Below are 26344 nucleotides of genomic sequence, written 5' to 3' on the forward strand. Positions count from 1 at the left end.
CGTTTTCTCTAACTTAAAGGGATTGAGTTGTGTGACAGAAAACATGTTGGAGAAATGATTTTTAAAGTATTTGTGTAGATTTTGGCATTGGTAGTCCATCAGAAATACTAATCTAGGTTAGTTACCCCTTGTCACACCTCGACGTTTTCTCTTATACACATACGTATAAACTTAACCTAACCCCCCCCTCACCGTTTTCTTTCACATTTCAAATAAGACAAGAGAAATAAGATTTACCTAACCACCCTAACCTGACTTAAACTATCACAAACCTAAAGATTAACCACCCTAACCTAACACAAACCTAACTTTAACCTAACCTTGTCTTATAACCATTACCAGCATTATTATTTTATCTAATGTAGAGTTAATTTGCATATAATTATCTCTAAATTAAATAACTCGTAAAACAATATTAATTATACATATGGACGATCTTAATACCTGAATCAAACGGGCTTGACACCTGATACAATTAATTAACCTGTCGGGTACCTGTTGAATGATTAATTGGATTTATTACATGTATGTTGCGTTAATTAGTTGAACACCAGTTATATGAGGTAAATTGAACCTGTGTATCTGTGGAACCTTATTGAATATATGTGTGTAGATCATGACGTCACTAGTGTTGTGGTCATGTGTGTAGATCATGACGTCACTAGTGTTTGTTGTGGTCATGTGTGTAGATCTTGACGTCACTAGTGTTGTGGTCATGTGTGTAGATCATGACGTCACTAGTGTTGTGGTCATGTGTGTAGATCATGACGTCACTAGTGTTTGTTGTGGTCATGTGTGTAGATCTTGACGTCACTAGTGTTGTGGTCATGTGTGTAGATCTTGACGTCACGGTGAACGAGAGAGAAGTCAGTGAGAAGAAAGAGCTGACCCAGTGAGAGAGAGAGAGAGAGAGAGAGAGAGAGAGAGAGAGAGAGAGAGAGAGACCCCGGAGTTAACCTTAAGAAACACTCACACTCGACCCACATCAGTGCTCGGTGTTAAGTGACTTGTCGTGTTGTTACTTTTCCTTTGAGGGGATACGAAGAGAATTGTGTGTATAGTATGGGTGATGTTTTGACGCCATTTTGATTAATTTCTCTCTGTTTTCTCCTTCTCTGTCCCCATTCTCTTTTTTTTTTCTCCCCATCTCTCTCTCTCTCTCTCTCTCTCTCTCTCTCTCTCTCTCTCCAGCTAAGACTTCAATTTGCTATACGTGATTTTAACTAGAGTCGTGATGGTCATTCTTGCAGCAACAGTCGTACAGCATCGTGCAGCAAAAGTCGTACAGCATCGTGCCGCAACAATCGTGCAGCAAAAGTCGTATAGTAGTTGATGTGAAGGAGGAGTGAGAGTGGAGACTTGTCGGCACCATGGAGGTAAATAACTAAGTGTGTGTGTGTGTGTGTGTGTGTGTGTGTGTGTGTGTGTGTGTGTGTGTGTGTGTGTGTGTCGTGCCAAGTGTCTATTATTATCACCACCACTACTACTACCACCATCGCCACTACCAGTACTACCACCACATTGCTACTACTACTACTACTACCACCACCACCATCGCCCTCATTACATCCCTACCCCTATTATTACCACCACTACTACCACCACCACTACTACTACTACCACCATCACCACCACCACCACCACTACTACTACTACTACCACCACCACCACCACCACCACCACCACCCACCACCACCACCACCACCCACCACACACCACCACTACCCACCACCACCCACTACTACTACCACCACCACCCACCACCACCCACCACCACACCACCACCACCACCACCCACCACACTACTACACTACTACCACCACCACCTACCACCACCACCACCACCACTACTACCACCACCACTACTACTACTACACCACGACTACCACCACTAATACTACCACCACCACCACTACTACTACTACTACTACTACTACTACTTCACCACCACCACCCTCTTCAGCTTACACCCACCAAATATTTCTCAGTTTATCCAATCAGAACCCGGAATTAACACCATTTAACTAACACCAACAAAATATAAGTATCACCTCGTAACACACTCAGTTTTCTATGTCTGTCTGTCTGTCTGTCTCTCTGATTATCAAGATGAAAAATGTACAGTTGTTGCCAAAAATTCCTGGATACTTGTCAATATATATTTCTGATTGATATAATATTGATGAATGGTGCATTGTGGGTTTGGTTAGGTTAGGTTAGTGTTAGGTTAGGTTAGGTTATGTTGGGTTAGGTTAAGAGCGAAAAGAGGAAGAGAGAGAGAGAGATAAACAAAGAGAAGAGACATAAAGAAACAAAGACAAGTGGAAGAGAGACAGAGATAGAAAGATAAAGAAACAGAGAAAAGAGGGAGAGAAAGATAGTAAGAGAGACACACACAGAGAAAGAGAGAGACAATCAAAATGAATCTCTCCCTCCTACATTTTTTCAATTCATTCTTCTTTGACAAATCATGCGGTTAGGTTACAGTTGCTATGGTGACGTGTGTGTGTGTGTGACGTGTTTGTATTGCTAGGGTGTTGTGTGTGTGTGTGTTGCTAGGGTGACGTGAGTGTGTTGTTAAGGTGACGTGTTTGTGTTGCTAGGGTGACGTGTGTGTTGCTAGGGTGACGTGTGTTGCTAGGGTGACTTGTGTGTGTGTGTTGCTAGGGTGACGTGTGTGTTTGCTAGGTGACTTGTGTGTGTGTGTGTTGCTGGTGACGTGTGTGTGTGAGTTGCGTGTGTGTGTGTGTTGCTAGGGTGACTTGTGTGTGTGTTGTTGCTAGGTGACGTGTGTGTGAGGGTGACGTGTGTGTGGGTGACGTGTGTGTGACGTGTGTGTGTGTGTTGACTTGTGTGTGTGTGTGGGTGACGTGTGTGTGTGCTAGGGTGTGTGTGTTGCTAGGGTGACGTGTGTGTTAGGTATCAACTCTGTCTTGTCAGAGCTATATATAATTAATTAACTGCAGGTGATGTCAGGTGAAAGAGATCAGGTGTTGGTAGGTTACAGTGAGTGGTGTTGGCAGGTTACAGTGAGTGGTGTTGGGGGTTACAGTGAGTTGGCAGGTTACAGTGAGTGGTGTTGGCAGGTTACAGTGAGTGGTGTTGGTAGGTGGTGTTTGGTTACAGGGGTGGTGTTGGCAGGTTAAGTGAGTGGTGTTGGCAGGTTGGCAAGTGGTTAGGTTACAGGTGTGGTAGGTTACAGTGGTGTTGTGGCAGTTACAGTGAGTGGTGTGGTAGGTTACAGGTTACAGTGGTGTTTGGTGGTGTTGTTACAGTGAGTGGTGTTGGCAGGTTACAGTGAGTGGTGTTGGCAGGTTACAGTGGTGTGGCAGGTTGGTGTTGGTAGGTTACAGTGAGTGGTGTTGGCAGGTTACAGTGTGTTGGTAGGTTACAGTGGGTGGTGTTGGCAGGTTACAGTGAGTGGTGTTGGCAGGTTACAGTGAGTGGTGTTGGTAGGTTACAGTGAGTGGTGTTGGCAGGTTACAGTGAGTGGTGTTGGCAGGTTACAGTGAGTGATGTTGGCAGGTTACAGTGAGTGGTGTTGGCAGGTTACAGTGAGTGGTGTTGGCAGGTTACAGTGGGTGATGTTGGCAGGTTACAGTGAGTGGTGTTGGCAGGTTACAGTGAGTGGTGTTGGCAGGTTACAGTGAGGGAAATGTTGGCAGATTACAGCAACCGTATATTAGTTTATTGTAGGTTCATATAATTAATTAAATCCAGGTGGTGTTAATATATATAAGAGAATTAAATAACCAGTTGTTACTTCATATATTAGTTTTAATTATATATTATATGTAGAGCTTAAACGACCTTGAGTAAATATGTAACAATTTCAAGTTTAATGTTTATATATATTTACTGAAGGAATGTGTATAGATGTAGTAGGTATATATTAGTGTGTTTGTTTATATGTCCTATAATGTATCTTGATATAGGAGTTTGTATGGGTATAGATTGTATATTCGTCTGTCTGTCTGTCTGTCTGTCTGTCTACATGATATATATTTATGTGGAGTATTTCACACACATTCCATTTAGGTTTTATCATAATTTATTACAATAATTCCTGATTTATTTTTGTTTTTAAGATCTGGGAATATTTATTTATTTTTTGTTTCTGAAGGAATATTTAACAAAGATTCTATTGAAAATCTTATCACACAATAATTCAGGAAAGGTTTTTAAAGATCTGGGAATATTTTTTTTGTGATATTTAGTTTGTTTTGATGTTACTGAAAGGAATTATTGTGTTTGAGTGTTTTATAGTCTTGTTGTTTGCGTTTACTTCACAAACGTTCTATTCAAATGTTGTCATAATTTTAACATAATCGTCTATGAATGTGTAAGAACCTGTGTTAATATTTTGGGTTAAATTGACGTTAGTTTTCAATACTAACAACAGAATTCGTGTGTTTTTATATATATTTCAATTCAAATCGTGTCATAATTTAACATGAAAGGATAGGAAGTGTGACTGTTTGTCCGATATGATCATTATTTATGGTATTAGTAAAGGAATTTTTTTACGCTATTGGAGAATATAAGCAGTATGTACAACAGAAACCTCCATATACCGGACGATATTAGAGGGTAGTCCGTTAAATGTGAAACCTTATACCGGACGATATTAGAGGGTAGTCCGTTAAATGTGAAACCTTATACCGGACGATATTAGAGGGTAGTCCGTTAAATGTGAAACCTTATACCGGACGATATTAGAAGGTAGTCCGTTAAATGTGAAACCTTATACCGGACGATATTAGAAGGTAGTCCGTTAAATGTGAAACCTTATACCGGACGATATTAGAAGGTAGTCCGTTAAATGTGAAACCTTATACCGGACGATATTAGAAGGTAGTCCGTTAAATGTGAAACCTTATACCGGACGATATTAGAAGGTAGTCCGTTAAATGTGAAGCCTTATACCGGACGATATTAGAAGGTAGTCCGTTAAATGTGAAACCTTATACCGGACGATATTAGAAGGTAGTCCGTTAAATGTGAAGCCTTATACCGGACGATATTAGAGGGTAGTCCGTTAAATGTGAAACCTTATACCGGACGATATTAGAAGGTAGTCCGTTAAATGTGAAACCTTATACCGGACGATATTAGAGGGTAGTCCGTTAAATGTGAAACCTTATACCGGACGATATTAGAAGGTAGTCCGTTAAATGTGAAACCTTATACCGGACGATATTAGAAAGTAGTCCGTTAAATGTGAAACCTTATACCGGACGATATTAGAAGGTAGTCCGTTAAATGTGAAGCCTTATACCGGACGATATTAGAAGGTAGTCCGTTAAATGTGAAACCTTATACCGGACGATATTAGAAGGTAGTCCGTTAAATGTGAAGCCTTATACCGGACGATATTAGAAGGTAGTCCGTTAAATGTGAAACCTTATACCGGACGATATTAGAAGGTAGTCCGTTAAATGTGAAACCTTATACCGGACGATATTAGAAGGTAGTCCGTTAAATGTGAAACCTTATACCGGACGATATTAGAAGGTAGTCCGTTAAATGTGAAACCCCCGTATTCCGGATTGTACTGTTTGAGAGGGTAGGCTAATAGAGATCCGCTATAAGGAGGGATTTTGTTGTATTGAAGGGGTAGTCCGCTATATAGAGGGTGTTTGCTGTGTTAAATGGAGGTTCGTTATGTAGATAATAATGATAACAACAATAATAACAATAAAAATAACAACAGTAATAATAACAATAATAATAATAAAAAAATAACAAATAATAAAACTACTACTACTAATAATAATAAAAATAACAACAATAGTAATAGCAATAATAATGATAATAGTAACAAAAAAGTAGTAATAATAATAAGTAACTTATATTTTAATTAAATCCTTTGGTATTTGTGTGTATAGTAAGGTTGCATCATAAACCAGATTAGAATATATTTAATATGACTATAAACAACCAACAAGTGTAGCCAGGAACAGAGTATTGGGTAAACATTTAAACACTCGTAAAATGTTTTAAAATAATACCCAAGAACATCCATCAAGTTTACCCAACACCTGATTAAAGGGCATTGTGACACTGGGTAGAATAATGATGCCCAGATGGTGTTTGTTTGTGTGGTAGTGCCAGGTTTTGTTGGGTATTAGCTATAGTGGGCGTCCTATAATCATTTAAAACTGATATTTGTGTACAGTCTCCTCCATTTGTGCCTAGTACAGTCGCTGGTGCGTTTTGTGAGATGTGGCATCTATGTAGAAGAGGTTCCTTAATCCTTAGGGCTATTTTATGAGTTTTGATATGATGTAAACAATCACATAGGTGCCATATCTCAGAAAACTTAGCTGGTGTGTTTTGTGAGATGTGGCAACTGTGTAGTATCCTTAGTCAGGTGTCAACTATTACGAGGTTCCCTAAGGCTATTCTGTGAGTTTTAATACGATGTAAACAAACACAGAGCTGTCACGTCTCATAAAATGCCCCAGCAACTGTATCAGGTATAAGTGCAAGCGACTGACACATGTAATAACTTAAACACCTGTAATAACGTCCCTCACACCTGTACCAACTCCGTCAACACCTGTACCAACACCCTCAACACTTGTACCAACTCCCTCAACACCTGTACCAACCCCCTCAACACCTGTACCAACTCCCTCAACATCTGTACCAACACCCTCAACACCTGTACCAACCCCCTCAACACCTGTACCAACCCCCTCAACACCTGTACCAACCCCCTCAACACCTGTACCAACACCCTCAACACCTGTATCAACCCCCACAATACATAAACCTAAAAACGTAATTAAAATCAACACTTCAGCCAACGTTCTCAAGTAAACACCTGGCAGGAGTTTTTAAGAGTAGATCAGTGAAGGATTTACACACAGAGTGGAACACAATGCGGAAGCGTGAGAGAGAACGTTCGCTTCCTTACTGAGAATGCTGGAATGTTTGCTCGTTTTTCTAACAGTAGCTGGGAAACGTTTGCTGGGGGTTTCAACAGCTGGGAAACGTTTTCTGGGGTTTTGAACAGCTGGGAAACGTTTGCTGGGGGTTTTAACAGCTGGGAAACGTTTGCTGGGGTCTTTCAAACAACTGGGAAACGTTTGTTGGGGTCTTTAACGCCTGATTAACGTTGGATGACCTTTTTAACAGCTAGGATACGTTTGCTGGGAACTTCGACAACTGATAAACGTTCAAAGGGTTTTCAATAATTGCTAAATGTTTTCTGGGGCTTTCTATCAGTAGACGAACGTTTATTGGGCCTACTGCCATTAGAAAAACGTTTGTTGACGTCTCCATTGTCAGATAAACATTTACTGGGCCTTTCGGTACACACAGAGGCTGCTGGGGTGTTCATCAGCTGAGAAACGTTTGCTGATCTGTGTATCAGCTGACAGACGTTTGCTGATCTATGTATCAGCTGACAGACGTTTGCTAATCTGTGTATCAGCTGACAGACGTTTGCTAGACTGCTCCTCAGCTGACCAAAAAAAAAAAAATCGTTTCGTTCTGTGCCAAGCAACCAGGTTCGTATAGTGCCAGGGTGCCAGTCAGGAAGCGTCACGGTTGATTCACTTTATCACCCAGCATGAGAGAGCAGGGCCACACACAGAGCCAATTATTGCCCAAGGTCAGATGCTGTACTGCCAGGAAAGTGCAAATTGAAGTAGTGCCACACAAGAGTATTTGGGTGCCAAGGCCATGTTCGTAGTGCCAGTCAAAGTTAGGTAACGCCAGGGTCAGTCAGTGCCACCTGTGCCATGAGTGCCAATCAAAGTCAACCAGGGAAAAGTGCCTTGGTGTTACAGAATTACAAGCTGGTTCATCATTAGTGCCACTTAAGGTCAATCAAAGAAAAGTGCCGCGCCTTTTTCATCATACGTGCCACTTAAGGTCAATCAAAGAATAGTGCCACGTCTTGGGGTCACGGAATTACTACCTGTACCATCATGAGTGCCAGCTAGGGTCAAACAGAGTGCCACGTCTTGGGTCACAGAGTTGATCGTGTGTTTAGGAATAGGTGCCTCTCCACTTTGCTGGTATTTATAAATAATGTGGCACTGTTCCCAGAGTCACGGTCCAACTCTCTCTCTCTCTCTCTCTCTCTCTCTCTCTCTCTCTCTCTCTCTCTCTCTCTCTCTCTCTCTCTCTCTCTCTCTCAGTAGGTGCACAAGACACCGGTATCAACACATGTGCACACTAAGGCATCCGTCAACGTGTGTGTGTGTGTGTGTGTGTGTGTGTGTGTTTATTATGTCTATTCATCTATGTCCTCCTCCTCCTCCTCCTCCTCCTCTTCGTCTTCTTCCCTTTCTTTTCACCTCATTCCTTCCTTTATCTTTCTCTTCCTCACACTCCCCCTCCCTCACCCCATCCACCCCTCTCTCTCTCCTCCCCCACCCCTCCCTCCCTCACCCACCCACCCCTCACTCCTTCTTTGGACGTCAGCCAACACACACACACACACACACGTTTTATAAAATCACCTCAATCACTTCAATCACCTCAATCACCTGACAATAAGAGCAATAGAGTAAAGGCCTCGTAGATTTAATCAACAGACGGATGTGTAACGAGCCAGGAACTGTATCTAAATGGGGAACCACCTGAAGATTAGACACCCTTAATTTATCTGGGGGTTAGGTTAGGTGATAGTGGGTAAGGTTAGGTGAGGTGATAATGGATTGGGATAGGTTAGGATAGGCTAGGGTAGATTAGGTTAAATAATACTGGGTTAGGTAAGGTGATATTACGTTAGGGTTACGTTAGGTTTGGTTAGGTTTAGTTAGAAAAAATGGAACGGGTCGTTTAAAAAATTTTCTCGTGCTAATTAATTTCGGAGTGATGTCGTACACGCAGGTACATTTAATACATACAGGTACACTTAATCCATATACTTGCAGGTGCACTTAATCCGTATACATGTAGGTACATTTAACACTTACAGGTACACTTAAATTCTTAATCCATCTTTGAACTTAGGAACCTTTGAGAATCCATCTTTGTGTCGCATCCGAACTTAGGAACTTTAGAGAATGTGTCATGGTAATTTAATCTTAAGGTCGAGTCATAACTTAGGAATCAGATCCTGTAATAGAGAAAGGGGAGATAGCATGGTGGTGGTGGTTGTTGTTTGAGGGGAGAGAGGAGGAGAGGTGAGGAGGGAGGAGAGGTGAGGAGGAGAGGTGAGGGAGGGAGGAGGAGAGGTGAGGGAGGGAGGAGAGGTGAAGAAAGGAAGAAATACGAGAGCGGAAGGAAGGAGGAGGGAAGTGAAGGAAGGAAAGATGGTGAAGGATGGAGGGAGAGGAAGAAAGAGAAGTGAGGGAAGGAGTGAGGGGAAAGAGGGAGAAGGTAAGAAAGGGGAGAAGTGAGGAAAGGGGGGGGGTGACCAAGAGTGGACCTCACACTGAAATAATGTATTGGTCAGGTGTAGTTTATGTAAGGTGTCTGTACTACTCTCTCTCTCTCTCTCTCTCTCTCTCTCTCTCTCTCCAGACACAGGTTTAAACTGGTTTAGGGAACTTGGCTGGTCAGATTATACACCTGACCTACCCTAACCTACAGTAATCTAACCTTTGCTGGGCCGGTCAAGTAAGGTTGGCTGTGGCAGAGTATGCAGCTGACCTAACCTAACTTAACTTAACCTACTTGAACTTAACCTTACCTATCCTAACTTAACCTAACCTTGCCTAACTTAACCTAACTTAACCTAACCTAACCTCACTTAACTTATCCTAACTTAACTTATCCTAACTTAACTTAACCTACTTTAACGTAACCTTACCTAACTTAACTTAACCTAACCTAACTTAACCTTACCTAACCTAACCTAACTTAACCTTACCTAACTTAACCTCATTTAACTTATCCTAACTTAACTTAACCTACTTTAACTTAACCTTACCTAACTTAATCTATAATGACTTAACCTGATCTGACCTGCCCTAACTTAATCTACTCTGTGGGGTGTGGGTACGGTGTGCGGTGTGGGTACGGTGTGGGGTGTGGGTACGGTGTGGGGTGTGTCTAGGGGTGGGTATGTGTGTGTGAGTTCTGTTTGGATGGATGTGTATGTATGTATGTATGTATGTATGTATGTATGTATGTGTGTGTGTGTGTGAGAGGGAGAAAGAGACAGTGAGAGGTGAGAGACAGTGAGAGATAGACTTACCAGACACTGAGAGGAGGAGACAATCATCACATCTTCTCTCACCAAGTCCTCAGGTGAGTCCGAGGTGAAGGTGAGGAAGTCTTCAAGTTCTTGCTTCATCCTCGAGTGTGTGATGAACCCCGCCACTACGACCTCACACTCCACACACACACACACACACACACGCACAGACAGACACACGCGCGTGCCTTTTTCGTTTTTTCTGTCTTCCCTCTTCTTCTTTTTGCTTCACTTAACACCTGTGGTCGCACCTGTCCGCTTCACTTAACACCTGTGGTCGCACCTGTCCGCTTCACTTAACACCTGTGGTCGCACCTGTCCGCTTCACTTAACACCTGTGGTCGCACCTGCACCTGTAGTCCTGTCACTTCACTTAACACCTGTGGTCTGCACCTGTCCACTTCACTTAACACCTGTGGTGTCACACCTGTCCCTTCATAACACCTGTGGTCGCACCTGTCCGCTTCACTTAACACCTGTGGTCGCACCTGTCCGCTTCACTTAACACCTGTGGTCGCACCTGTCCGCTTCACTTAACACCTGTGGTCGCACCTGTCCGCTTCACTTAACACCTGTGGTCGCACCTGTCCGCTTCACTTAACACCTGTGGTCGCACCTGTCCGCTTCACTTAACACCTGTGGTCGCACCTGTCCGCTTCACTTAACACCTGTGGTCGCACCTGTCCGCTTCACTTAACACCTGTGGTCGCACCTGTCCGCTTCACTTAACACCTGTGGTCGCACCTGTCCGCTTCACTTAACACCTGTGGTCGCACCTGTCCGCTTCACTTAACACCTGTGGTCGCACCTGTCCGCTTCACTTAACACCTGTGGTCGCACCTGTCCGCTTTGGCTATATACCCGTGTTCGATCGTCTCGTTGTTGTTGTTATCCACTTAGGCACCAATACACTTAAGTATACTCTCACCACGCGGGATACACTTACTCTACTCGTGGTACTGTATAGTTTATAGTACACATAGGTTTACACTTGAGAATTTTCGCAAGACACTGATGCAGTTGTACTTATCGAGACACTTGGTATGAAATAGTACACTTTAGTACAGTAATCAGATGTACTTGTGTTGGTAAGTACAAGTCCTTTCTTTGTACAGTACACAGGTTACACTCACATGAACACCCTGCTGTACACTTACCTTCAAAGTGTACATTAAGTTCTGTATTTTCTACACCTGATAATGGGGTGAAATCTTGGGTTTTCGTGAGTTTTAAATAGGTTCAAATTCTTGGGTTTTCTTGGTATTTCTTGGGTTTTAAATGGGTTCAAATTCTCGGGTTTTCTTGGGATTTCTTGGGTTTTAAATGGGTTCAAATTCTCGGGTTTTCTTGGGATTTAGTTGACTGAAATATCTGTGTGTGTTTGACCCTCTTGGTATATTTGGGTTGAGCAATATGGCTGCTGTAGAACGTAGAGACTATAGTGAGGTGCTTCTCTACAAATGGCGGCTTTAGATCGCTGTGACTCGAGTGATAATCCTCAATCAGTTGGTCGAGTCGCTTAGATACCAGTTTTGTGAGTATTGTGAGAGCGGGTTTGTGAGTTTATGAGTAAGACAGACACACGAGACCTTAGTAACAGTGAATGTAAATTTATCTCACTGTAAGGCACTGTTTGAAAATTGTCACCTTAGGAGGGTTACTTGTCTGCTGGTGAGTTATGAGCATTTTTTATGAGTCGTTTATATGAGTCAGAGAGAAGTGAGGGAAGGAGGGGCGGGAGAGAAAATAGATCCACTCCTCACTTGGGATTTAATCTTTGCTACGTCCCTCACTTGGTAACAGTATTTAAGGCACTCAATCTGAACTACAGCTTACAGGACCATTGGCGGTGGTACCTCATAAGTTTGTGAGATGTTTACGTGAGACAGGAGGGGTAGGGGGGGTGTGGGTGGCTCGTGGTGGAAGGTGGCTCTATTGGTTTTCGTCACTGTGGCACTATGAGAGGCACTGTGGGGTGGTTGGTAGCGGCGGCAGACGTCCACCTTCGACAGAGTCACACGCTCTACTGAGGTGTGTGTTGGGGAGGTCTAGAGATGGAGGGGTGGTGGGGTGTCTCCTCCCTCCCCTCCCCTCCCTCACCCCTCTCTCTCTCTCTCTCCTCCACCTTGGCACCCGTTGGCACTCACTTACCTCATGGCTCGCGGGTAGTGGTGGGTGGGTGGGTAGTTGCAGGCATTGAACACGCTATGGACACGCCCCCCCCCCCACTTTTTTAACACACACACACACACACACCAGGTAACATTTAATTAGTACACCTGTTTGCGGGCTGTACAATAATGTACTTTTTAACCCACAAGTTGTACATCAGTTAAGGTTCAGTTGATTAGAATAGATAACAAGTAGATAGTAGTTAGTGTTAGATAAAGTAGATGGTAGTTAGTGGTAATTAAAGTAGATGGTAGTTAAAGTAGATAGTAGTTAGTGGTAGATAAAGTAGATGGTAGTTAGTGGTAGATGATCTGTACAAGTTGATATTGAGTACGAGTTGTATTGAGTACAGTATAGACAGACAGACACCTGCCCACCAACCATCTATATATACACCCACACACCCGTCATAACATCCATACAGGTTTGGATGACAGTCACGTATCTGTCCGTGATAGGGGCGGGGGGTTGCTAGGGGTTTGCGTGCCAAGCTTGACAGATGATGCGTTGACTTGTCTTGGTACTCAGTGTGTGTGTCCTTCCTCCTCCTTCCTTCCTTCCTTCCTTCCTTCCTTCCTTCCTTCCTTCCTTCCTCAACACACCTGAATTAATTTACCTGTTGAAAATGACCCCCCCCCTTTCAACACACACAGACTGTCACGTAGGAACACTTTAATTTTTTATCTTTTCCCCATCAGGTGTATTACGTCACCTCAGTCTGTCATCACGTCCGTCCGTCCGTTTGCCCTTCATCAAAACACGACCACCTTACACACACACACTTAAGATAACCTTGATGAATTGACTTGAAATTGAGTGTAACAGATGGAGGGTAACTAATGTCTTGAGTCAGGTTAATTAATTTGCCTTTGTACACCTGTGTTTACCTGTCTTGTGTCCCTTAATTGGTGCAGGTAATTAATTGTTTGTTAGGTGAGATAATTAGCGGGTGTTTTTTTTACCTTTGTTTACATATACAGGTGATCTCAGGTGAGTTAATTGTTTATTTGTGTTTACCTGTGTATGGTCTCTGTTGTTACCTGAAGAATTGTCTACGTTTCTTTGTTTACATTGTTTAGGTCAGGTCAGGTCAAGAAAGGTTAGGTTGTGTGTTGGGTTGTTGAGCTATTGTGAGTCATGTGTATGTACAGGTGTGTCATGTGTGTACAGGTGTATGTCTTGTAAGTTAAGGTGAGTCGTGTGTGTGTGTGTGTGTGTGTAGAGTTTTTTGTATGGGTTAATATGTTGGTAGTCAGTAGGTAAGGTTTGTGGAAGGGAGAGAGGGAGGGGTGAAATGGAATAGGGAGAAAGGTAGGAAAGGAATGGAGAAAATGAGGAAGAGAGTGGAAAGAAAGGAGGTAGGGAGTACAGGAAAGGAAGTAATGGAGGAAAGGGGAGAAAGGGGTGGATGAAAGAGGAAGGGAGGGAATGGAGGGGAGGAAGGAGTGGAGGGGAGAGAGGAATGGGGGAAAGAAGGGGAGGGAGAATGGGGGAAAGAGGGAAGGAGGGAGGAATGGAGGAAAGAGGAAGGAGGAGGAGGGGAAAGAGGAAGGAGGGAGGAATGGGGAAAGAGGGAAGGGGAGGGAGGAATGGGGAAAGGGGGATCTTCAGACTGTTAGAGTCACCTGATCACGTCCTGGGCCTGTGGTGGTGTTGCTGCTGGGGGGAGGGGTGAAGGGTGTATGATGCATTGTGTGGGACTAGGGGAAGGGGTGTTGTGGAGGTGAGAAGGGGGGTGTTGTGTGAGTGGGGGTGGAGTGGGGGAGGGGGTGTTGTTGTGTGGTGGAAGGAGGAGGGGTAGTGATGGAAGGGTGAGAGGGGAGGAAGGAGGCGTGAGGGAGGTAGGGAGGGTTTGCTTTATTTTGTGAGGGTTTAGTGAGAGGGGTGGGTGGGGAGGAGGGGGGTAGATTGACGCTATGGTGAGGGGGTGAAAGAAGGGTTAGTAGCTAGATTAAGATGGGGGGTGATCTCGTGGTCTTTAAAGGGGGGGGGGGAGGCGGCGCTGGGTGGGGTGGGCGGCTGTGGGGGGTCACGTGAGGTTTGGCATGGGCGTGAGGTACAACACGTGATTCTATTTTGGGAACTATTCGACCCCCATCTGAGATTAAACATATATTTAAAGGTATAATTAGCTCTCTTAACGTTTGCTCTTGGGAACGTTTAGGGTCAGTCAAACGTTCAGGGTCAGTCAAACTTTTGGGTCAGTCAAACGTTTAGGAAGTCAGTCAAACGTTTAGGGTTAGTCAAACGTTTAGGAAGTCAGTCAAACGTTTAGGGTTAGTCAAACGTTTCTAAGCAGCTGTTTCTAAGACGTGTTTGTTTATGTCTTGCTCTCGATCTGTTTACGTTTTGTTACGTTTGTTGTTTATCTCCGTATTACACCTGTTGACACGTCTCTCTCTCAACACCTGTACTGAGTCATCTCACCTGTATGCCCCCCCCTACCCGCTAGCTTCGTCTTCTTCATTATCGTGTTCTCATTCATCACCCTTGTCTTCTTCCTCCTTGTCGCCTCCTCCTCCTCCTCCTCCTCCTCCTCCTCCTCCTCCTCCTCCTCCTCCTCCTCCTCCTCCTTTTTCTTCTTCCTCTTCCTTTTCTCACAACATAATATCAGTGTTTCAGATCACTTTGCTGCTACCAACTCGTGTCATCAATATTGCACAGCTTGCAATACACACACACAGCTTCATAAAATCGCTTATATTTATTAATGTTTCGTCTCAGTGCCTTTGTAATAATTGCTTGTGTTTGGTGAGGTGAGGTTTGGTTTGGTTAGGTTAAGAAAATAATATTGAGAATTTCGATCATTTGTATAGTAAAGGGCCATTGACCTCCCTCCCTTCTTCCTTCCCTTCCTTCCTTCTCTCCCTTCTCTCTTCCCTCCCTTCGTCCTCTCCTCCCCCCCGCCTCACCCACCCCACCCTCCCCTCCCTCCTTCCACCTAGAGAGATATTAAAGGGGGAGGAAGGGTAGATATCAAGCCAAGCCCAGCTAGTAGACTAAGCCAGGCACGTAATCAAGCCAGCTTTAAATGTTAAACCAAGCCAGCTGTAGATGGAGACAAAGCCAGGTTCTAAGCCGCTTTAAGCCACCATCACTACCAGCTGAAGGGGGGGGGGTCAGGAAGGGGCCGGGCCAAGGAACTCCCAACAGCTGAAACGAAGAGGTGTGGCTGACAGGTGAGAGAGAGAGAGAGAGAGAGAGAGAGAGAGAGAGAGAGAGAGAGAGAGAGAGAGAGGATTAGAGAAAAGATGGAGAGAGAGAGAGCACAACTGACAAAATTTCCTCTCTCTCTCTCTCTCAACTATGTCAGGAGGTTGCTTTACCCCTTAATAATAACAACAACAAATAACAATAACAACAATCACCATCGCACAACTCCCCAGTATATTCAAACAGGTGAGTCAAAACTAATTAAATAATAGCGACAGGTGTATCAGATACAGGTAAGGGAATGTTACCTCCATCAGATAAACAATACATTATGAGGGTATTAACTCGACCCTGCCTGCCGGGATGGAACTCGGGAATGAATGCGAGGCCCTCTGTCTGTTTGTCCTCGCGATATCTTGAGTGGATGTTTGTGGATTCGGATCAAACTTGGTGTGTAGATGTGGGTTGGGTGGAGCTTGGTTGGGTTTGGTGGTTTAGTGTTTTTTTTTTTTTGTAGGGGGTTTAACTGAAGAATCTCCATCCTTGTTTATTTTTCACCTGAAGATTTGCCACCCTAGCCTAACCTAAACCTCCCCAACCCAACGTAACCGAACCTCACCTAATTTATATTTACGGAGATAATAATAACCAAGTCAAATTCCTGAGAGAGAGAGAGAGAGAGAGAGAGAGAGAGAGAGAGAGAGAGAGAGAGAGAGAGAGAGAGAGATAATTTTTTTCTTGAATGGCTCTACTGTGGTCACATGATTCTGCAAGACAAGGCAGTTGGGTTGGTTAGATCAGCTGGGTATTACTGGCCCTATGCCACACCTACCCACCTAGTACCCCTCTCTCTCCCTCTCCCCTCCTCCCTCCTACCCCTCCCTCCTACCTCTCTCTCTCCTACCTCCCACCTCCCTATTGTTGGCACTCCTTGGCACTGGCACTCCTACTTTCTCACCACTACTACAGGACCTATGGTGATTCTAAAGAGGCACTGATCACTTCCTCTTCTCGTTCCTCTTATTCTCTTTCTGTGGTGTTTGGTCTCTTCTTAATTTATGATTTACTACAGGACCTATGGTGATTCTAAAGAGGCACTGATCACTTCCTCTTCTCGTTCCTCTTATTCTCTTTCTGTGGTGTTTGGTCTCTTCTTAATTTATGATTGTTATTATGTATTCCTTCTCTATTAATACTCTTTCTTCCCCACCTTTCTCCTCCTCCTCCTCCTCCCTTCCTCCCTCCTCCCCCTCCCCCTCCTCCTCCTCCTGCCCCCTCCTCCTCCTCCTCCCTCCTCCTCCCCCTCCTCCTCCTACTCTCCTCCTCCTCCTCCTCCTCCTCCTCCTCCTCCTCCTCCTCCTCCTCCCTCCTCCTCCTCCTCCTCCTCCCTTACATGCTCACTATTATTACTACTACCACCTTCAGTCACTCTCTCTTACTTATACTCTACATTTTGAGGCCTGATACTCTTATTCATCCTTCACTCTCCTCACATCACCTTCTACTTAACAGTCTCTGATATGCCCCCCCCTTTAATTTTTCAATGCACCCCCTTCCCTTTACTCTCCCCCTGACACCCTACCTAATCACACACCTCACCTTCAACCCACCTCACTTCCCATCCACACCCCTGTCTGATCACACACACTCACGCACCTCCACCCCCTTACCCCACAGCACCTCCCCACACCCCTCATTCTACTCCACTCTCAACCCCCCATACTTTTCATTCTAATATGACATCTCCCATTATTCCCCACCTCCCCATAGGCACTTGTTACACCTCCAGTGCCAACCCGCTCCCTAGTGCCAACCCTCCAGTGCCAACCCGCCAACATTTGTACATTTTTGGAGAGAATTCTTTGTGTGGGGAACTTTTCTGGCACTTTGTCTTCAGCGGCTTGGTCTGGTTGAGTGATTTTTTTCTTGGGTTAGGTTAGGTTTGGTGGGGTTAGGTGAGGTTGGGTTGGGTTATAATTGGTTGGGTTTGGTTAGGTGAAGATTGGATTAATGACAATTAAACGCAAGCTAACCTAACCAAACTAAATTGACCTCCCTCCTAACTTAACCTACCTCATCTAACCAAGCCTCACCTTCCCCCTAACCCAACCTCACCAAACCCAAGCAATTATTACTAAACCCAACCAAAATTAATAAACCTAACCTCATCTAACCTCCCTCCCTTCCTCCTAACCAATTCTATCCTAACATAACCTAACGTGACCTGATCTAACCTAACCTAACCTATTCAACCCTAACCTCACTCCTAACATAACCTGACCTGACCTGACCTGACCTAATCTGCCTCGACTTCCCTATAGCACTATCTATCCCTAGCCCTTAGACAGCTGGGAGACTCAGAGTAACGCGTTGGAGGGGGGACAAAATATATGGGTGCTTGGTGCCTGACGTGGGGCCTGGAGAGAGGGAGAGAGAGAGAGAGAGAGAGAGAGAGAGAGAGAGAGAGAGAGAGAGAGAGAGAGAGAGAGAGAGAGAGAGAGAGGGAGAGAGAGAGGCCGGATACAGAGAGAGATATTGACAGGTAGAGACAAATAGAGAGAGACAGAAACAGGTTAAGAGAGAGAGGTACGGGAGAATAGAGGGAGAGAGAGAGAGGAGGCAGAGGATCAGGCGAGATGTTGGGTGAGGAAGAGACAGACAGACAGCTTCTAGAAACAAGGAGAGAGAGAGAGAGAGAGAGAAAGGGGTAGGTGTGTGTGTGTGTGTGTGTGTGTGTGACATGAAGATAGATTGTAATGCTGGGTAGGAGGTATAACATGTAGCAAATGAGAGAGACAGGGACAGAAGCAGACAGGAGGCCAGCACGTAGAGAGAGAGAGAGAGAGAGAGAGAGAGAGAGAGAGAGAGAGAGAGAGAGAGAGAGAGAGAGAGAGAGAGAGAGAGAGAGAGAGAGGAGTCAATTTCACTTTGGTACGCTTAGAGTTTTATATGTGTTTAGCTGTGGGCATGACCCACACACACACACACACACACACACACACACATTGTCTCTCAAGTAACCTTTCTCAGAGCTTACTCTCCTCCTCTTTCCTTCTTCCTCCTCTCTCTCTCCCCCCTGTTTCCTCCCTTACACCTCTACACAAACTAATATACACCTCACACAATCCCACACTTAAAGACACACCCCTCCATACCTCCCTCTCCATGTTCCTCCCACCCCCACCTCCAACTGCCCTTCACCCACCACCCCCTCCACACCTCCCACCTCCAGCACCTCCCTACCCCTCCACTCTTCTCTCCACTCTTCCCCACCCTCCACACCCTCCACCCCCAACCAGTCCACACCTCCCCCACCCCCCACACCCCCCCACTTCCACACCTCCCCCCCCCACCCCCCACACCTCCCCCCCTTCACACCTAATTTCCACACCTCCCCCACCCCCCACATTTACACAATACTACAATTCACAGATGTAACTAGGAGAAGAATGTCAAGTCTGCAACAGAATGCAACGTAAGATGAGACGCAATGTTGAAAAATAGAGCTGCACTGGGTAGCAACAAGGCCCCGCTAGTGGTCTGTTTGGGCCCTGGTGTTACAGACCCCATACCTGACCTGATCTAACCTAACTTAACTTAATCTGACCTGAGTTAACCTGACCTTACCTAACCTAAACTAACTTAACATGACTTAACCTGAACTAACTTGACCTTAGGTGATGTTAGGTTAGCTGAGGTCAGGTCAGGTTAGGTTAGGTTGCCCACAATACCGATATTAGTGGTGTAGCGTTGATATTATTGGTACTCGGTGACCCTCATTAATAACAGCTTGGCACTTCAGTACCCTGTGTCATGGGTGTGGCACACTGTCAATGGCTGGCACTCTGTGGAGGTTGTGATCCATCCTGCTGCCATCTCTTACCTTGACACAGTAAATTGTTGTTTACTACTACTACTATTTTTTTCCAACGTGGCCTCCAGCCTCCCCCAATAGCCCACCTTCGCCTCCATTTTATTACCTTAAAATTAAATATCCTAATACAAAGGTTACTACCCTAGATGTGTTGAGTTAGTTGAGCCGCAGATCTATGCGACATTCAGTGACTGTAACCTCATAGTCAATAACTGCAACTGTTGTTGGCTTTGGGGCCGAAGATCTCATTCCCCTGAGGCAGAGCAATGCAGACCTAAGCAGAGAGAAGGACAGTCGATATCTCAACCAGGCTGTAACGTGGCTTCTGGGCTGCTGCTTCCGTTCAGATAACACCTCCGCGAGTTTGGCATAGAGGAGTGAAGCTGCCTTGATCAACGTTTTGAATTCTCTCCCCGTATGCCCTGATCTTGTCGTTCTCGTTCCTCCTGTGTTCAGCGTCGAGAGCTAGGTTACGGTGACATGCGGGCTTCGTTGGATGTGTGTGAAGTCCTGCGATGGAAATTCTCACCGTCCAATGGAAGGAGGGCCAGTTCTACCCTGACATCATTGCAGATTTCCTTCAACATATTTGCTGTTAGATAACTTACTTCGTCATGCCTCATGCATACGAAGCCCCCTTTCTTGCACACCATGGCGTGGTCGACGTCAAAGGAAGAGCCGCACACGCATTGGGAGGGCAAACCTTCCACTGGCCTACCGTACCTTAGAGCAATGGCATCTGTAAATTCTTGTTTATTAAGACTGAAACTTCTCCCCCTTATCGGTAACGTTGTTAACCAGTTCGAGGCGCCCACCTCTTGCGCTATAGCTACTTTATTTTCAATTTCTCTGGCAATTGCTGCAACAGTTGCTGCAGTTTATCACTTTGGGTGTGCTGTCGATCTGTCGTAATGGACCGTCGAATCTTGTTTAATTCTTACTACTACTACTACTAATAATACTATTAATACTACTATTGCTGTTGCTGCCGCCTTACTACTACATAAGTTCTTTTTGCCTTAAACCTGCGTTGAAAATTGGTTTTATTGGCCACTCAGAGCATAAAACGCCCTAACCACCTAGGGAGCAGTAACGCACCAACTACTGGGGAGAAGACGAATTACCGCATGGGGTCTGATAGCCAGTGGACTGAGACCATCATCATAAGTACAAGTACCCCAGACAGACAGACAGACAGACACAGACAGACCTCTATATCACACTTGGGTACGATTTTTTGTTTGTTGTGGGGGGTGTGTGGGGGTAGTGACGTCATGCGGGTACACAGCTCTCAAGACGAAGATGATTGGTTGGTGACGTGTTTATCAAGTGTGACGCCTCATGTAAATTGCTTTTGAAACTGACACCGCGAGATACTGTAGGGTGGTATTAGTGCTCTTGTTGGCCGCCTAATGTTGTTCTGTGGTGATAATAGTAACTAGTAATAGTAATCTAATAGTAATAGTTAAAAAATAGTTATGGTAATAATAATAATAACAGCAAAAACAACTATAATAATAACGATAACAACAATAACAGCAACAACAATAACAACAACAAGAACAACTAACAGCAGCAACAACAATGAGAACAAATAACAATTATAAAAAAAAACAACAATAACAATAAGAACAGCAACAACACATAAGTAAATGAATATGAGTCACTTTCCCTCACTTTATCTCACTTTCCCTCACTTTTACCTGCCCGTTGGTGATGGTGGTAGTGGTGGTAGTAGGTGGTGGTAGTGGTGGTAGTAGGGGTGGTAGTGGTGGTAGTAATGTTGGTACTGAGTGGTAGTAGAGGTGATGGTGGTGGTAGTAGGGGTGGTAGTGGTAGTAGTAATGTTGGTACTGAGTGGTAGTAGAGGTGATGGTGGTGGTAGTAGGGGTGGTAGTGGTGGTGGTGGTGGTGGTGGTGGTGGTGCAGGCATGCCATTGGTTGCCAAGATAAGATGGAAGCCGTGTGTGTGTGTGGTGCTGCAACCAGTCACATGACCTGTTTGTTGCCTTCCACGCCCGCATCACCGCCCACGCCCGTGCCAGCGATACCAAACGCCCACGTGCTCTATTAGTAACAGCACCACACGTTTCTCTCTCTCTCTCTCTCTCTCAAAACCCAGCAACACACAGGTACTCTCGGACGGTAATAGACACACACACACACACACACACACACACACACCTCGCTGGCTCAAGGCGAGGTATTTCCTGTCGCTCCTAATTTACTTCAATTCATTAAGTTCGGTAAACAGAGAGAGGTGTTTGTTGCTCGGTTGTGTAAGAGAGAAGAGAGAGAGAGAGACCAGCTGTGTTGCAGGTGCTTGGCAAGGTTCTGACAATTATAGAACCACTCCCCACCTTCCCCTCCTCCCACCTTCACCGCCCTCCCCACTTTCCCTCCTCCCCCACCTCCCCCTCCTCCCCCCTCCCTCCTCCCCACCTCCCCACCTTCCCCTCCTCCCATCCCCACCTTCCCTCCTCCCCTTCCCTCCTCCCCTTCCCCCCCCTCCTCCTCCCCACCTTCCCACCTTTTCCTCCCCTTCTTCCCCTCCTCCACCTCCCTCCTCCCCACCCCTCCGCTCCTCCCACCCTCTCCCCACCCTCCCCTCTCCCCTCCTCCCCACCCTCCCACCCTCCCCACCCCTCCCACCCTCCCCTTCCTCTCCCACAGGTGCACAGTTTGAGTGGAACAGGTGATCTTGGCAGGGTTCTACGTGCTTACAAGTGTTAGGTTAGGTTCTTTTGACGCGTTGCTAATGGTGCTAGAACCCCAGTACGGTGCAGCCCCAGTACGGTGCTAGGAACCCCCAGTGCGGTTCTTACAATGGATGGTTGGTGTAGGGTGTATGGTTCTGTGAGGTTCTGTAAGGAGGGGCTTCTTAGTGTGTCTCTTCTGTTTGTCTGTCTGGCTCTTTTCTTCTTTCTTTCTTTTCTTTTTTCTTTCTTTTCTTTCTTTCTTTCTTTTCTTTTCTTTCTTTCTTTTCTTTCTTTTTTTTTTCTTTCTTTCTTTCTTTCTTTCTTTCTTTCTTTCTTTCTTCCTTCCTTCCTTCCTTCCTTCCTTCCTTCCTTCCTTCCTAAACACGCTAACATACACTCTTACTCTCTCCCCTATTCTGAGAGGTAAGGTATGGTATGGCGTGGAAGGGGTTATTGCCCCGTTGAAAGCCAAAATACCTGCAGTTTTGACAATTTACACCTGGTGACTGGTCTAACAGGTGAAAGAGACGCGGTGATGGTGAAATTGAATATGCTTGGTGATGTGTGTGTTTGGTTGAGATGTTTTTACACGTTGGAGATGCTTCAGGGATCATTTGGTGAGCTCTGAATTGTTGTAGTGGTGATAGTTGGTGATAATTATAGTGGTGAAGTTGGTGGTGGTTGTAGTTGGTGATATTTGCAGTTGGTGATAATTGTAGTGGTGAAGATGTGCTTGGTGATTGTGTGTATGTTTGGTGAGATTTCTTTATCGTCAGAAATGGGGAATAGTTCAGTTGGTGCTTTGAATATCACCAAGAAAGACGTATTTTTCCTTGTAAAATTAGAGACAGTTCACCAAGACAGCAAGACGTATTACTGTGGTTTAAAACATCAGACTGGTACCTTGTTTTGGTATTTAATTGTCACCAAGAAGGAGATAAACGTATACCTTGGTTCAAAACACTAGCTTGGTGCCTTCTGCTGGTGACCAAAAAAAAAAAAGAAATCTCTCGGAAAGTGACACACATTCCCACTAATCTAATATGAACTTGGTGACGTACATAGACTATTCCTTGGGTATTTCTCTGGTTTGATATGATCTTGGTGCCTTGTCTTGGTGCTCAAAAATTACAAAGACGTAATATACACTGGGTTAAAAATCCTAACTTGGTGACTTAAATCCACTAATCATGACACATTTCTCAGGTCTAACATGAACTTGGTGACCTACATAGACTAATCCTTGGGTATTTCTCAGGTCTAACATGAACTTGGTGACCTACATACACTAATCCTTGGGTATTTCTCAGGTCTAACATGAACTTGGTGCCTTATCCTGGTGCTTAGAAATCACCAAGATGCGGAAACATAATCCCCTGGGTTAAAAATCCTAACTTGGTGACTTAAATACACCAAAATCATACGTATTATTCCTGGGACTTAAATCATTAGAGAACTTGGTGTTTTTTGTCTTGGTGCCCCCCTCCCCACAACCCCCCACCCCCCACCACCACCCCCCACCCCCGCCCAGTGGTTTGTTTACTCCAAGACCCAGCTGGTGATCTCACGGCACCGTCAGGAAACACCCGCCTGCTGGGGAAGGAGACAATGCCCTCCTTCTGTAGGCTACGAGTGAAGGAAGGGCTGTAGGTGTTGGCAAGGGGACATGTTTAGTCTCTACAGGGCCCCTACCAGTTACTACAGGGCCCCTACTAGTTACTACAGGGACCCAACCAGTTACTACAGGGACCCTACCAGTTACTACAGGGTCCCTACCAGTTACTACAGGGCCCCTACTAGTTACTACAGGGCCCCTACTAGTCTCTACAGGACCCCTACCAGTTACTACAGGGTCCCTACTAGTTACTACAGGGACCCAACCAGTTACTACAGGGACCCTACCAGTTACTACAGGGGCCCCTACCAATTCTGGGGCCTATTAGTTACTACAGGGCCCTACTAGTCTCTGGGACCCTACCAGTTACTACAGGGACTACTCCGTTACAGGGACCAACCAATGCAGAGACCCTCCCCTACGCACCAGCCTACACCACACGACCCCCCTACCACCACCACACGACCCCCCTACCACGTACCTCACCTGGTGCACGTTAATTACCCTAGTGACGTCAGCAAGCGCCTGATTCTGCACCTGGATGTGTGTTTCTGTTTACACTCCTGTTTATATCTGTCTGTCTGTCTGTCTCTAACTACCTGTCTGTTTGTCTGTGTCTGAATATCTGTATCTGTCTAATTTCGTGTCCGTTTATCTATCTATCTGTCTGTGTGTCTTTGCAGTCATCGTTCAGAAAATAATAATAATAATTGGATAAAACTTCATCGCCACAAACCCACCCAACCCACCCACCCACCCCCACCCCTACCACCCACCCACCCTACCCACCCCATTACTGTCATCACTATCACCATCGCGTCTTATACCCCTATCACCATCCCCTGTCACCGTTGATGTTAAAATATGGTGTTGTTAAGCATCATACCTGTCGCCTTTATCAACTAGAATGTATGTCCCGGAGAGGGTGGAACTGTGGGCTAGTTTCTTTACACCATTTGCCTCTGTCTACCCAGCAGTAATTGGGGAACCTGGATGTTAATCGTGTTCCGGGGTAATGGTTAGCCGGTGCAGTTGGTGAGTTGTCCGGTCTTCATGGACTATTCCTTGATACTGGGTAATGCAGTTCGTTAACTTATGGTTGTTGTGTTGGTGACAGCTTCTACACCTTAAACACTGGGTCATGCAGCTCGTTATCTTAGGGTGTGGTTGTTGTGTTGGTGACAGCTTCTACACCTTAAACACTGGGTCATGCAACTCGTTAACTCAGGGTGTGGTTGTTGTGATGGCGACAGCTTCTACACCTTAAACACTGGGTCATGCAACTCGTTAACTCAGGGTGTGGTTGTTGTGATGGCGACAGCTTCTACACCTTAAACACTAGGTCATGCAGCTCGTTAACTCAGGGTGTGGTTGTTGTGTTGGCGACAGCTTCTACACCTTAAACACCGGGTCATGCAGCTCGTTATCTCAGGGTGTGGTTGTGGTGTTGGTGACAGCTTCTACACCTTAAACACTGGGTTATGCAGCTCGTTAACTCAGGGTGTGGTTGTTGTGTTGGCGACAGCTTCTACATCTTAAACACTGGGTCATGCAGCTCGTTAACTTAGGGTGTGGTTGTTGTGTTGGCGACAGCCTCTACACCTTAAACACTGGGTCATGTAGCTCGTCAACTTAGGGCGTGGTTGTTGTGTTGGCGACAGCCTCTACACCTTAAACACTGGGTCATGTAGCTCGTCAACTTAGGGTGTGGTTGTTGTGTTGACGACAGCTTCTACACCTTAAACACTGGGTCATGCAGCTCGTTAACTTAGGGTGTGGTTGTTGTGTTATGACAGCTTTACAATCTTAAACACTGGTCATGCAAATTGTTAACTCAGGGTGTGGTTGTTGTGTTGACGAGACAGCTTCTACACCTTAAACACTGGGTCATGCAACTCGTTAACTCAGGGTGTGGTTGTTGTGTTGACGACAGCTTCTACACCTTAAACACTGGGTCATGCAGCTCGTTAACTCAGGGTGTGGTTATTGTGTTGGTGACAGCTTCTACACCTTAAACACTAGGTCATGCAGTTTGTTAATTTAGGGTGTGGTTGTTGTGTTGACGACAGCTTCTACACCTTAAACACTGGGTCATGCAGCTCGTTAACTCAGGGTGTGGTTGTTGTGTTGGTGACAGCTTCTACACCTTAAACACTGGGTCATGCAGCTCGTTAACTCAGGGTGTGGTTGTTGTGTTGGCGACAGCTTCTACACCTTAAACACTGGGTCATGCAGCTCGTTAACTTAGGGTGTGGTTGTTGTGTTGGTGACAGCTTCTACCTTAAACACTGGGTCATGCAGCTCGTTAACTCAGGGTGTGGTTGTTGTGTTGGTGACAGCTTCCACCTTAAACACTGGGTCATGCAGCTCGTTAACTTAGGTGTGGTTTGTTGTGTTGGTGACAGCTTCTACCTTAAACACTGGGTCATGCAGCTCGTTAACTCAGGGTGTGGTTGTTGTGTTGACAGCTTCTACACCTTAAACGGGTCATGCACCGTTACTCAGGTTGGTTGTTGTGTTGGTGACATTAACAAATTCACGCCTAGGAGGCTCTTCGGCCGTATCCTCGTTACATGTATGAATGTATGTATGTATGCACTCATGTATAACCATAAATACGTATATAAGGATTCATGTATAGCAATGTATAGCCATATTACTACATGTAT

The 26344-nt window shown here is 45.3% G+C and overlaps 1 protein-coding gene and 1 long non-coding RNA gene across 4 annotated transcripts in view; one reads left to right on the plus strand and one right to left on the minus strand.

The window, feature by feature from the left end:
- Positions 1 to 26344, plus strand: part of LOC121876470 — a 144600-nt gene that overhangs the window by 21133 nt on the left and 97123 nt on the right. The window lies entirely within an intron of this gene.
- The window catches only part of LOC121876469 (steroid hormone receptor ERR2-like), a 45472-nt gene that overhangs the window by 18879 nt on the left and 249 nt on the right, over positions 1 to 26344 (minus strand). For 2 of the 3 annotated variants that reach the window (XM_042381571.1, XM_042381570.1), the window contains exons 1-2: positions 10875 to 12170; positions 10163 to 10509 (exon numbers count right to left, since the gene is read on the minus strand). The exons of the other annotated variant lie outside the window; for it this stretch is intronic. In XM_042381571.1, coding sequence (XP_042237505.1) covers positions 10163 to 10261 — 99 coding nt within the window. In that variant the 5' untranslated portion in view covers positions 10262 to 10509; positions 10875 to 12170. Of the gene's footprint in view, positions 1 to 10162; positions 10510 to 10874; positions 12171 to 26344 lie in introns of those variants that run through there. 3 annotated transcript variants of the gene reach the window in all.

The sequence above is a fragment of the Homarus americanus genome, unplaced genomic scaffold (genome assembly GCF_018991925.1).
Source record: "Homarus americanus isolate GMGI-L3 unplaced genomic scaffold, GMGI_Hamer_2.0 scaffold54095, whole genome shotgun sequence".
Lineage (NCBI taxonomy): Eukaryota > Metazoa > Arthropoda > Malacostraca > Decapoda > Nephropidae > Homarus > Homarus americanus.